The sequence below is a fragment of the Humulus lupulus genome, chromosome 2 (assembly GCF_963169125.1).
Source record: "Humulus lupulus chromosome 2, drHumLupu1.1, whole genome shotgun sequence".
In the NCBI taxonomy this organism is placed as follows: domain Eukaryota; kingdom Viridiplantae; phylum Streptophyta; class Magnoliopsida; order Rosales; family Cannabaceae; genus Humulus; species Humulus lupulus.
In genome coordinates this window covers 114,346,049-114,358,796 of record NC_084794.1, presented here as the reverse complement: position 1 = coordinate 114,358,796, position 12,748 = coordinate 114,346,049, and the positions used below count along the sequence as shown (strand labels likewise).

At 33.2% G+C, this 12,748-nt stretch overlaps 2 protein-coding genes across 3 annotated transcripts; one reads left to right on the top strand and one right to left on the bottom strand.

Annotated features, from left to right (window-relative positions):
- Nucleotides 1-4,765: 4,765 nt before the first annotated feature.
- On the top strand, nt 4,766-8,422 carry LOC133818389 (WRKY transcription factor 1-like). Its single transcript, XM_062251243.1, has 5 exons — nt 4,766-4,966; nt 5,727-6,436; nt 6,514-6,682; nt 6,775-6,939; nt 7,507-8,422. Exons 2-5 carry the CDS (start codon nt 5,839-5,841, stop codon nt 8,060-8,062), a joined length of 1,488 nt encoding a protein of 495 aa, XP_062107227.1. The 5' UTR covers nt 4,766-4,966; nt 5,727-5,838; the 3' UTR covers nt 8,063-8,422.
- Nucleotides 8,423-9,329: 907 nt separating this feature from the next.
- On the bottom strand, nt 9,330-12,508 carry LOC133818387 (scarecrow-like protein 21). 2 transcript variants are annotated; one of them, XM_062251241.1, is made up of 2 exons: nt 12,141-12,508; nt 9,330-11,614 (listed from the first exon to the last, which is right to left on the bottom strand). In XM_062251241.1, exon 2 carries the CDS (start codon nt 11,378-11,380, stop codon nt 9,716-9,718), a length of 1,665 nt encoding a protein of 554 aa, XP_062107225.1. In that variant the 5' UTR covers nt 11,381-11,614; nt 12,141-12,508; the 3' UTR covers nt 9,330-9,715. The 2 variants fall into 2 exon arrangements, with proteins under 2 accessions (XP_062107225.1, XP_062107226.1); XM_062251242.1 differs by having other exon boundaries at nt 9,330-11,595.
- Nucleotides 12,509-12,748: the final 240 nt, after the last annotated feature.

Sequence of the window (12,748 nt, the reverse complement as noted above, 5' to 3'; positions counted from 1 at the left end):
AATATGGCTTTTTTTCAAAAAAAAAAAAAAAAACTTTTTTTATGGCTTTTTTGAAAGAAAAAAAATTCAAATTTATGGATTTAGTTTCCCATATTTTTGTATAAAGGTTGGTTTATGACATAGTTTTATTCTTAATTAAGTTTATTTAAATTAAGAAGTTATTTTAGTCATTTCAGTGTTTTTTATTTGATTATTTTTATATCAGTTTTATTATACAATACTAGTTTAGTATTTTAAAAAAGGAACTTAATATATTTTATTATTTTTATATTGTTTGATCTTTATTTTTCATAATTTAATGTTATAATTCAAAATCACAAATACATTTTCAGTTTTCATTTCTTCAACTTCTCTTCTATGTGATGTCTTCATTCTCTTCCCTCTTTCGTCGAACCTTTTTGGAGGGAGTCTCATATTCAGTCGTCTTGCCTTCAACTCAAATTATTATATTATTTATTATTGTTTTTTATTATTTTACTTATTTTTTTTACTATATTTAAAAAATAAATCAAATCAATTTTTTTTGTTCCAGCTTTTCTTCTATGTTTTTTTTAAAGATCATGACTATTTTTTTTCTTGGTTAAGTAACCGATTACTTTCACATTTTCATATATGTTTTTTTTTTTTTTCAGATCTGGGTGTTCCCATCAGGTAAATGGTTACCCAATCACGTTTTCTTATCATATTTGTTTTTCTTTAGAATTGAATGTTCTCATCAGGGTAATTAGTTACCCATTCATGTTTTCATATCTATTTTTTTTTCTTTCCAAATTTGGATGTTCCTATCACGGTTACTGGTTACCCATTCATGTTTTCATTTTTTCTCCATATTTTGATGTTCTTACTAGGGTAACCAGTTAACCATTCACATTTTCATTAGATTTTTTTTCCTTTCAAATTTTAAATGTTTTCATCAGGGTAACTAGTTACCCCTTCATATTTCCATATCTATTTTTTTTTTCATTTCCAAATTTGGATGTTCCTATCAGGATTACTAGTTACCTATTTAAGTTTTCATGTCTCTTTTTCTTCTTCTAGATTTGGATGTTCCCACTAGGGTAACCGGTTACCTATCTATGTTTTCATATCAGATTTTTTCCAGATTTTAATGTTCTCATCAGAGTAACTGGTTACCCATTCACGTTTTCATATCTATTTTTTCTTTCCAAATTTGGATGTTCCTATTAATGTTACTTTAAAAAGAAAAGGCTGAAAAACTTTATTTGAATTTTTCTACATATAGTAGGAAAAAACTAAAAAAGTATAATAATAAATAATAAAATAGTAAAATAATTATGTAATATTAAAATATATGTGAAAAAATGAAAAAAAAATGGAATGAGAAATAATAAGTATAAAAAAGAAGAAAAAACGGAAGGAAAAACAAAGAAAATTGAAAAAATATAAAAAAAAAAAAACCAAATAATGAAAGAAAACAAAATGAAAGGAAAAAAAAGAGGAAAGAAAACTGAATAAATACAAAAAAAAAACAAATGATGAAAGAAAAAAAAAAAGATGAAGGAAAATAAAAGAGAAAAAATGGAAAAAATTTAAAGAAAAAGAAACGACGAAGGGAAAAAAATGCACAGAAAGGAGAAGAAAAAAATGGCAAAAAAAAGAGTAAGAGAAAAAAGTGAAAAAATGGAAAGAAAAATAAAGCTGGAAAAATAATAAAAAATGAAGAAAAAATAAAGATATAATTACCCTCAAAATCAAAGAAAACATAACTATCATTAGAAATATGACATAATTATATTTTTTTCAAATTTAATGAAATATATAAATAATATCATATATTCTTATTATAATAATAATAATACAAAATATACCTCAAAATAAAAAATAATTGTATTATATTAATTGCATACAACAAATACTTTCCTTTAAAGTGTTTCATATGTATATAATACTTACCTTATATAACTTTTTGTCATGCAACAATGTTCAAACAAAAAAAATGAAATTAACCAATACAACTAATATTACATAATTAAGTGCCCCACGTCCCATGGTGAACAAAAACTATCCACCCATTTCAAATTGAAATGACTGTATGCATGTACACATCTTCTCATATAGAACTCTAGATTGTAATGTTTATAAACAAAAACATTAAACGTGTGTTTATTTTAGAAATAAACAAAAGTGTTTATTGAAAAACACTTGTATGTTTCTAAACCTTCTTGTTTATAATTTTGGAATGTAACACGACAACCAAACGTGTTGAATTTTTTTATGAAGTAAACGAATTGGTTAGATTATATATAATAAACAAAAAGAAAATTATGGTTGTCAAAAAAATAAAATAAAACATAAGTGCATCTTACATAAACATAAATGTTTATTTTAGTGATCATTCAACTTAAATTAAACCATATTATTTATTTAATTGTTTAATGGAGCAATAAAATCAAATAAAAAACTAATTAGTTAAAGTTTGATGCATAAATTAAACTTATTTATTTTTTTAACTATTTAATTCGTTATGTTTAAAAAATATGAAATAAACTAAATGATTATGTTTAATATAATATATTCAAGAACACGATATTTCAATTGTAATGTGCTCCAAAACCAATGGTATATTTTATTTTATTAACAATTAATCATATGAAAATATTGATACACTTAATATAAAATAAACATAATGATTTTGATAGGGGGGAGTGAGATAACACCACTTCTAAATTTAGAATCTATACAAAATATGAATTGACAGAGATTAAATAAAGATTGAGAAAGATTATGGAAACCATAGTTGTAGAACAATCTTCTTCAACCTTGTTGAAACTTCAAAACCCTATGAGAACCACCACTTTGAGTCTTTTCATTTTTCAAATGCAAAAACACAAAACCAAGGCTTATACACGATTTATACCGATGTCATAATTCTCTATTTCCTAGTCATCATTGATGCTTGAGGCATTTTCTAAGAGGAAATGAGAATTGAGATTGAACGAGTCTTAAACTCACAATGTCAAGGACTTTCTTTATGAGTTTCTTGGAGAAAACTAGAGATTCTTGAAAGCTAGAGAGAGAGAGAGAGTGATCAAGTCTTCCAAAACTCTATTTTGACCCTTATATAGAGTAGGCACAATTATTAGGTCTAACCAATAGGATTAGACTTGTAAATTATGTCATTTAGAGAAATTTACATAACTTGTACGAACTCCAGTAGGCAACACGTCGCCTGCATACAGGCGATGTATCGCCTACAAGGCAATATGTCGCTTACATACAGGCAATGCATTGCCTGCTAGGGTTTCAAAAAACCCTAAGCATCAGGCAATGCCATGTCACTTGGGTGGCGACTCTTTGGTTTTGGACCCCTTCGAAGGTCCTAAAAATGCTCCAAATGCTACCAAACTTTTTGGCACCCTTAGATACCTCCATACATCACTTTGGACCCAAAAAACATTTTATATTGCCTACAATTAAAATTAAAATTTCACATTTTTACTATGTGAAATTCACTAAGTGTTTATACATTGTTTGTATTTTAATACTTATCATTTTGTATTTAACCAATCATAACAGATTTGCTCAAATGAGTTGATATACCAAAATTTAAACAACATGGAAAAGTAAATGATTTGGTTTATTTTATTAAATTATGCATAAGAAATGAACTTATTGTAATTAAATAATTAATAAAATAAACTAATTAGTTTTGATGTATTTTGTTGGAGTTAATTGTAAATGTAGGAAACTAAACATCTTTTGTATATTTTGAAGAAAATTTATACATATTTAAATAAATGGAAGGAAGAAAACTAAAAGTTTTTTTCTAAAAAGGAGTGAGTGTATTGTTTAATGTGCAGAAACGATAAAAACAAAGTAATTTTAGAATAAATCAAAACCATTATTAACTTACCATAATTATAACAAGATAATATAAAATTATATACTATCGTATTTATAAAATTGAGGTATAATATAGGTATAAAAATGTAATTAGAAATAAGAGTATTATTATTGTATATCTTATTATGTTTTTGTAATGTAATTTTCCCAAAGAAAATCCCATAATTATGAACATCCAAATCAAAAAAGAAAAAATTACACATAACACTGTAAATTTTAATTTTTTGAAAAATACAGAATTTTACAAAAATATAGATAACAATTTTGTAACTATTTGTTACAATTTTTTATTTAGTCTGTAAATATTGTTTACAAAATTGAAATATACGATTACAAATTTGTAAATGTTGGTTACAAAAAAACTTGTATTGTTGCAAATTTGTAAACTTTGTTTACAAAAAAAAATACTCCATATTTATAATTATGCCCCTCCGCCTTTTTGTAATTTTTTCGAGAATCTGTATTTTTATTATTTTTTTTAAATCTTAAGTATTTTTGTGAATTTTCCATAAAAAAAAGTCATAAAAAAGTGAAAAAGTTAAATGTACATATTTTTGTAAATCAACCTAAAAAAAAGCCATAAATATGAAAAAGTTTCATGTTTTTATTTTATTTTTGGATGTAAAATTAGGTAGATATGTAATTATTTAGTAATTGTTGTATATGCTATCTTATTCCACATGGGGGTTGGGGCTCAAAAGAATCCATGACGCCTCTGCCCTCCTCCGAAACCCAATCGCAGGCCTAAAAGCCCAATTGCAATTGGGTAGCGTAGCGTGGACAAGACAAGGGAAAGGAAGCTTCGGAGGAGGGAGGGAACACGGAGTGTTGTGTGGACTTGAGAACATTGGAGTAGAACTCGAAATACCCACTCTGGTTATTCTCCAAGTCCAAGTCAGATTAATGGATTAGACTTTTGATACTCACACCTTCGACTACTCATCTCACCACGCCAACCTAACTCTCCTAATCCTCGCCGGACCGATCTCCGTCCTTGCTTTTTTATTTATTTATTTTATTTTCTTATCCAAGGCTTTGCTTGGACCTTTAATAAGTCGCGCTCCACCGTCTAGGGTTTACTGTTCCAGCTCAAAATTCCAAGGTTCGCTAATGATTATTTCTAGTATTACTAATTTTAGTACCTTTTGATTTCATGAATTTAGTGATCATTTTTTTTGCGGAATTTTTTCAACTTTTTTCTGATTTAGATGAACTGTTGGTTTTTAATTGGCTGCTTAGAAAAGCTGGAAACTGTAATTGAAAAAAAAAACACAGTTGAATTTGATTATATGAAGTTTGGTGATTCGAAATTTATACTTAAAAGCTGAAATGATAAATAACATATTATATATATATATATATATTTAATATTCCACTCTCTCTCTCTTCTTTTTATTGGGAATTAGTTTTGATAAATTTTTATAAAAGATTTCTTAACTCTCAAATTATTTTATTGCTGATACAAGAAGGTATATGGGAATTAGAAACAAATATCATTAAAAAGTAATATTTTTTTCTTTCTAATTTTTAGTCACTCTCGTCTAAATAAATGTGAAAGAGAGTATGCTGTGAACAAGTGACTAATTTTACTTTGGGAATTTTTTTGTTAATTGTTATGTTGCGAACTTCTTCTGGGCTTCAAACCCAAAATTTCATATGTTTAATGCTGATTTTACCATATTTGATAGGGAAATGTGTGATCAATTTGTCGTTATAAGTTTTTTTTCCCCACTATGTTAGGGGTATTTGTTGGGCTGATGCTTCTACTATTTCAATTAGTGTTTTGGCTGAATTATAGCTTAGTCATCCATAAAACGAAAAGAGTGAACTAGAAAACATGTTTTGCTTATTTATCTACTCAGGTTAGAAATCCTGTAGTGCGTGGAATTGGTTTGAGATCAACGTGGGTTATGGTAGTGGCACCCTGAGTTGAGTTGCACACTCTTATATTCACATATAAGAGTACATGTTCACATGGTTCCTTTAGGAGAAAGTGTTGCTGATGAAGCTCCGGACAAGCAGCAAGAGACAGAGAGACTTAATACTGGAAATCATGTGTCACGAGAGATCTCTGGCACTGATGTTTGCACACCACAATCAGATAAAAGAGGAAAATTAACATGTATAAAATCTGAAAAAGCGGAATCAGTGCGAGGTTCTGCGCTTGATGCATTCAATTTAAATCAACTTGAAAAATCTTCCCCCAAAATACCTATGAAAGCATCAAAAGGCCCCGAAACTGGAGTGCGGACCTCACAATCTGGTCAGGAAGGAAGCACTCCATCAATAGTTCGTGAGAAAGTCTCTGAGGATGGATATAACTGGAGAAAATATGGCCAGAAGCTCGTGAAGGGAAATGAATATGTGCGAAGTTACTACAGATGTACCCACCCCAACTGCCTGGTCAAAAAGCAATTGGAATGTTCACATGAAGGGAAGATTGTAGATATTGTTTACTTTGGTCAGCACGATCATCCAAAACTTCAGCATAACATCCCAGTGGCAGTTGGTTTTGTTCTGTCCATTGTTGAAGAGAAACAAAGAAGGGTCGCCTCATTAACCCCTGCTGAAGGTGAGCAAGAAACTCAAATAATTCCTTACATTTTGGTCCTCAATAGACCTTGACTAACTTTGTGATTTGTCTTGAAGGAACATCGGTGGATGAGCATAGGAAGCCACCCACTCAAAATGACCATGTAGATACACCTCTGACTCCAAAAATTGCAGCTATGCCTTCTAATGATAGTTCAAAGTCTACACTTTCTCAATCAAATAAGATAAAGGATGATAGCGACGATGATCCAGATTTCAAGCGACAGTACGTAAATCTTTTATTTTATTTTTTTATTATGGCTTGCTTATATAAATGGAATATCACAGGCTTAACCTTTTTTTTTCCACATGAAATAGAAAGAAAGACAAACATAATATCAAAACAACCACAGAAGATAAACCAACCTCAACCAGCGGACCACGAGTTGTTGTTCAGACTCTAAGTGAGGTTGATATTGTGAATGATGGGTTTAGATGGCGTAAATATGGACAGAAAATGGTGAAAGGAAATCTGAATCCAAGGTTTGTACCATTTCATGCTTATAGACTTAAAATTGTATTGGAATTGTAAGTGCATTGTGTCTCAGCTTCTTTGTTTAAGTGCTCAACATAAAGATACTCGCCTTCTTTCATCCCTGGTGATGTCTACGTTTATAAAAGTTCTTGAGGATAAAAAGGAAATAAATCTATTTTGTGTTTCAGAGCAGTTTTCCTGGGCAATGAGAAAGAATGTTTTAGTCAATGTTATGTGTCATTTAACTCCAGTGTCTTGCACAGCTTTGAGTCATTAATTTTAAGATGTTTACTCACTCAGAGATGTTTCCACAGTTTATGTGATATCTGACCTGGGCCTTGGCAAATTAATTGCTCTGCTACAAAATTTCTCACATTGTGATTTTTGGTTGAAATGGAAGTGTAATATTTGACTCTGTAGATCCATTAGGGACCCTTTCTTTTTCCTTCATTTTTTTTTCTTTTCAGTATGTCACTAACATGTGATCCTGATTTTGTTGAACTATTTAGAATGAGATTGTAATGATTCTGCATTTAAGGTTTTCTTGACTTTGGTTCTGCAATCTTGTTACGTAGGAGTTACTATAGATGCTCAAATTCCGGATGCCCTGTTAAGAAACATGTGGAAAGGGCATCTCATGACACAAAAGTAGTGATGGCCACATATGAAGGACAACACAATCATGATATGCCACCCGGAAGGACTGTCACCCATAATGTATCTGAATCAAGTGCACCTGCAACTGCTGATCAAGTTGACAATGCCGCCAAGTCAGATGGCAAAATTGCCTCCCTTGATATGGTTGTTAATGCTATATTGGAACATCCAAGTAAACCACCCAAAGAACAACCGAATGGTGAGTTAAGAACTGGATCATCACCAAACAACATGACTGACTCCAATATGGCCGTAGAATCTTGCCTGACCCCCGATGGTAAACCAGATAAGCTTGAAAATGGAAAGTCAGTTGCCAAAGAAGAAAGGGATCCCTTTCAAAATGTTGCTGTTGAATCGGGCAATGGCAATAATAATTTGAGGCTTACAAGTTGGAAAAAGAGCAAGCGAAATGGGGAGTCAAGTACTGTAAAGTCAGAACCTTCCCAGGTTGTTGATAATAAATCTGGGTCATGAGTCTTATACAAGTGGGCCACATAAGCCAGACTGCAGAAACCATCAACAACTGAGTGCGTGATAAACCAATCAAGTTACTGTAATTTACATGGAGACCTTAAATGATGTAATATGTCGGGTTATGCATGTTGGTATTGGGTGTTTCGTCATTTCTTTCCCTCGTCTACGCATCCTAGTGAGGCCTCTGCCTTGGGTGTGTGGGTGTGGGGAAGTAGCTAGTATGTTGAAAAAGCATATATAGGAAATATATTGCTGTGTGTAGATTTAGATTATTTATGTAACTGGAATAAAATATTAACATTTTAGATTGTATAAGGCATATAATTTAATTTATGGACTACATAGTCCTTTCCTAATCTACCTCAACGTTTTTAAAAAACCCAAAACTTAGAAGAGATATACGGGAAAGTTGAAACTGTCTTGGGGTCAGTTTCAGGTTTCGTAGGTGAAATTGGACTCAGAATTGCTTGGTAAATAATAAGTTCACTACCGGGTTTTAACGAATATTTCTCTTTTCTGTTGTTTAGTGCTTTTGCCTTGGTTAAAGCTAAACAGGTCGTTTGTCTCTTTGAATTAGATAATTTCACTGCTTTCTAGTGTATTTATTGAGTAGGCTTTTTGTTTTGTTCCTACTCTTACATGGTAGTAAATCTACCGCATGAATGAAGTACAGACAAAAGGTTGGTGCGCCTGGTTGTAATAAAAAAAAACATGTGAAGGTGAGATGAGTCAGCCAGGCTGATCATAATAATATCATTTGTTGACTTATTGAAACATTCTCTGTTTTAAAATTCATTACTAGTAAATTGTTGGGTCCCAATTGCAGTATCCTATTCTATGTTCTATTCACATCCCACACAGCTAGCACCCATCACATTGAGAGATCATGACATTATTATCTTGCTAAAATTGGTTGCTATCTCTGCACGTGCATTGGTCTCACTACCCAATTCACTCACGACTTCATTTTCCCGAACTTATATTTGAAATATATTTTTTTCTACAAACGTTTTAACCTGAATACTTTAATGCATTTGAAAAAATGGTTACTCACTTTTCTTTTCTTCTGATATGGTTTTCCCAATTTATATTTGAATTACATTTTTCTGCAAATGTTTTAACCTGAATATCTTAATTCATTTGAAAGAAAAAAGAAAAGGATCTCTGATATGGTTCCTTGGTTGGCTAAACAAAGTTACAGCCACGTCTCTATTACTTTTTCACGTCTTCATAGCGACCTTAGATTATAGTCTTTGGAAGAATGGAATATAGAATGCTTTAGCAGGTGTTCAAGAATTTTGTTCTTTTTTAAAATGGTTACAATAGTCTTGAACTTTTTAACTCCCATAGTACAACGGTAGAAAAGGGAAAATGAGATTTCGTGTTCTGTTACTCGGTATCCATATACAAAGCCTTTAATAACCAAACAAAATCATGTTTTCCCTCTCTATCAGTAAAACAGTAAGTTTTTGAGTCCTGGAATTGGCCTTAAAACAAAAATGGCTAACTTAGATGTGAGAAGAGTTCATGGCTAATGTCATGTCACCCTCCTCATAGGAAAGTTAAACCAATAACAAAGTTAACATAATTAAGTAAAACCAAACAAAAACTACTTGTTTTTCCCTGCCCCAGTTCCTTTTAATTTTTTCTTTCTCACTTCCATGCAGAAGAAGTAACCAAATATCTGTTCATCCAGCCAAGATAGAGAGCCCCATCTCTCTCTTCAAGCCTGTACTTATTGCAGTAATTCTCTAAAAGTGTTTTAATGGTGGCATTGACCAGGGTGCTTAACGGGTATGGAGTAAAACCAGCCATTTTGAACCTCGACTGCCACTTTCCAAGTAGTTCATGTCGCTCTACCCTTTCAGTTCCTTCACATGCTATTATGTTAACCACTTCTCTGGCCAAGCAATGCTGTTCCACATTGATCCGCTCCTTGTGCTCCTTGTGATGCCGAGGGAGAGTCACGTCTATGGATTCAAACATGGCCGTGTAGTAATTCAGTGTCTCCACAAACCGGGGGAAGAAGGCCGCGGTGTTGGTGTTAGATTCTTGTTCCACAAGAGTCACCACCTTCGGAGACAGGCTTTTAACCAGCCTCAGTAGCCTATCCCGGTGATTTTGAGTGCTGACACTCTCATCTGGCATGTGATGAAGCATGAAAGCAAAGTTTACAGCCAAAGCCTCTCCAGGTGGAACAACAAGATCCTCCAGTTGAACCTCGGAACCGGATTTGGCCACAGAGTGGAACTCGAATGGCACTTTGAAAGTTTCAGCAAACCTAGAGAGCTTCTTTCCTACAATGCTGAGCCCTCCTCCTCGAGCATAAGCTGACACTGAGTCATCAATGCCTGTTATCCGGATATGGGGAGGTCCTCCAGGCCTGGCTGCAAAGGCCTGAATCAAAGTGATCCACTGGCTCCCCTGACCAATTTGGAAATCGATAATGTGAACTCGGTTTACGTCTTTCATGGCTTCTGCTATTGCCCCATTAGCAGACATGTATCCAAATTTGAAGTACGGGCAGAGCTCATACAGAATATGCATATAAGAGAGCAATTCAGAACTTGCAGGCTCTTTGCATTGCAATGACTTGCATATGTTGCTCCCTGAGGAGGCAAGTTTCGCAACAAGTCCTTCCAACATATAAGCGCCTAACCTCTGGATTGGTTCGCCAGAAACCGACACCATGCCGCGTAACTCGTTCATCAACCACTCCGCCGTTAACAGATCATTATCTGAGACTGCTTTGGCACAGCATATCAGGACTTGTTTCACATCTTTTTTGGAGATTGGCTCCATAATTTGTCCCCAGCTCTCAGTCTCATTTGAACTATTGTTTGCCCCCCTCTGAAATCCAGTGTTATAGTTCCCCTGAATGCTTAAATCAGGACCCAGCATGGCACTTTCGAGCTCTTTCAGCTTGTACTTCCAGTCACTCATGTCATCAGTAATGCAGGAGCCACTGATTGGAGAACCATAAGTATTTTCAGGCGAATTGCGCTGATCAGGGAGGTAGGAATGAGAATCTTGCTGTGAAATTGGGCTTCCATTAGGGGAGAAGCTGACAGTCGATGGAGAAATGTACATGTTAATATTTTCAATCGCCGGGGACGATTCCAAAGTGGCATAAAGTTGGAAAGGATTCTTAGCAGAGACTTGGGCGCCGCCCTGGCTGCGGCTGCTGTAGCTGTAACAAAGTTCACTATCTGAAGATCCAAACTGTGGTAAGCAGTAAGATTCTACATCTTGTAATGGTGGCTGATAGTATAATCTGTTGGCCATGTTTGAACTCCTGCGCTTTTGTGATCTTTGCATTGAAGAGTTGGCTGCAGTGATCTGGATATAGTCTATTCAATATACCCTTTAAGGGTTGCTGTTTTATGTAGCTCTTCTGAAACTCTTCGGCCAAAAGCTGGCTTCTGAAAAATGACGGATCTTCTTTCACAGAAAATGTCAAATATTCATGACAGAAGCAGAATAAGCCATCTATTTGATACTCTTGGCTGAGATTTCTGGAATTTCTTTGCAGACTGTGGATTGAACATAAACCTTTAGAAAGAGAAGAGATCATGATTATACTCAGACCATAGAGCAAAGAAATTTAGAGGCAGCATTATTTATATATGTGTTTCATCATTTCATTAATTTGCTAAAGGACATTAAAAAGGAGAGTTATGCAGACTAACTAAATCTAAATGCTTGGTAACCACAATTTTCTGAACCCTTGACAATGGATTTCAGAAACTACGATTTGGAAAATTCTGGTCATAAACCATTTCATTTGCTCAAATATCCAATTCAATGAGTAGATAAAGAAAGAGCCTTAGAATGATTGATTACAAACTCCAGCGATATGGTGGTAAACTGCCACAAATCAGTTGAGAAATCTCTGTATGAATGTAATAAAAGATCCACAGAATACAATATGAAAATCATCGACCAACCAGAAGGCCAGAAAAGCAAGACAAAAAAGAATATCCATAGCCTTTCAGGCAACAAAATATATATATCCTCATAAAAGAAATCCAGGCAACAAAAACAGAGGAAAGAAAAGAAAAAAGAAAAATCCAAATACCTGAAAAAAATCACACCAACGGACTTTCAGTAACGCCAACTTATGTTGCAAGACACAAAACCCAGAAGCTAAATCTGTCTGAAAATGGAGTGGTCTTGAAGAACACCAAATACAAGTGTTTGAAGACAGAGAAAATGGAAAGAGGAAATAATGTTAAGCCGGACTTTAATTAGAGGTGTAATTTGAAGATTGGAGTTTTGGTATTCAAACCCAGCTTTTTGTAGCTGAATAGAGAATCTCTCAGACACAAGCTATGGAAGTCCACTGAAGACTAGAGTCTTTGTTACAGAGTGATAATATAGAAGAACCCACTACTTAGTCTTCTCGACACAAACGCGCTTCAGTACTAAATAAATTGATATATCCTATAAATATATAAGTAAATGAAAATCCCAATCTAATGATAATGACAAATTAATATTGAGTTGGCAAAACACTGTAGTAGTTACCTTGAAACTACTTATGTTTTTGCAACCACGGACTGGTGATGTGTATTCTTCACTTTTCAAGTCGGTTTAAAATGAAAAATAGTAGCTCATACGTTTTTGGGAGGATGAAATTACTAAAATACCCTCAACAAGCATATTAGAAATTAAAAATCTTGAGTA

Excerpts from the sequence above, each read along its gene's own strand:
- LOC133818389 (XM_062251243.1), top strand. The coding sequence starts at position 5,839 with ATGGTTCCTTTAGGAGAAAGTGTTGCTGATGAAGCTCCGGACAAGCAG. Across the intron at positions 6,683-6,774 it reads GATCCAGATTTCAAGCGACA|AAAGAAAGACAAACATAATA; the intron begins GTACGTAAATCT and ends CACATGAAATAG. Across the intron at positions 6,940-7,506 it reads AAAGGAAATCTGAATCCAAG|GAGTTACTATAGATGCTCAA; the intron begins GTTTGTACCATT and ends CTTGTTACGTAG.
- LOC133818387 (XM_062251241.1), bottom strand. The coding sequence starts at position 11,380 with ATGCAAAGATCACAAAAGCGCAGGAGTTCAAACATGGCCAACAGATTA.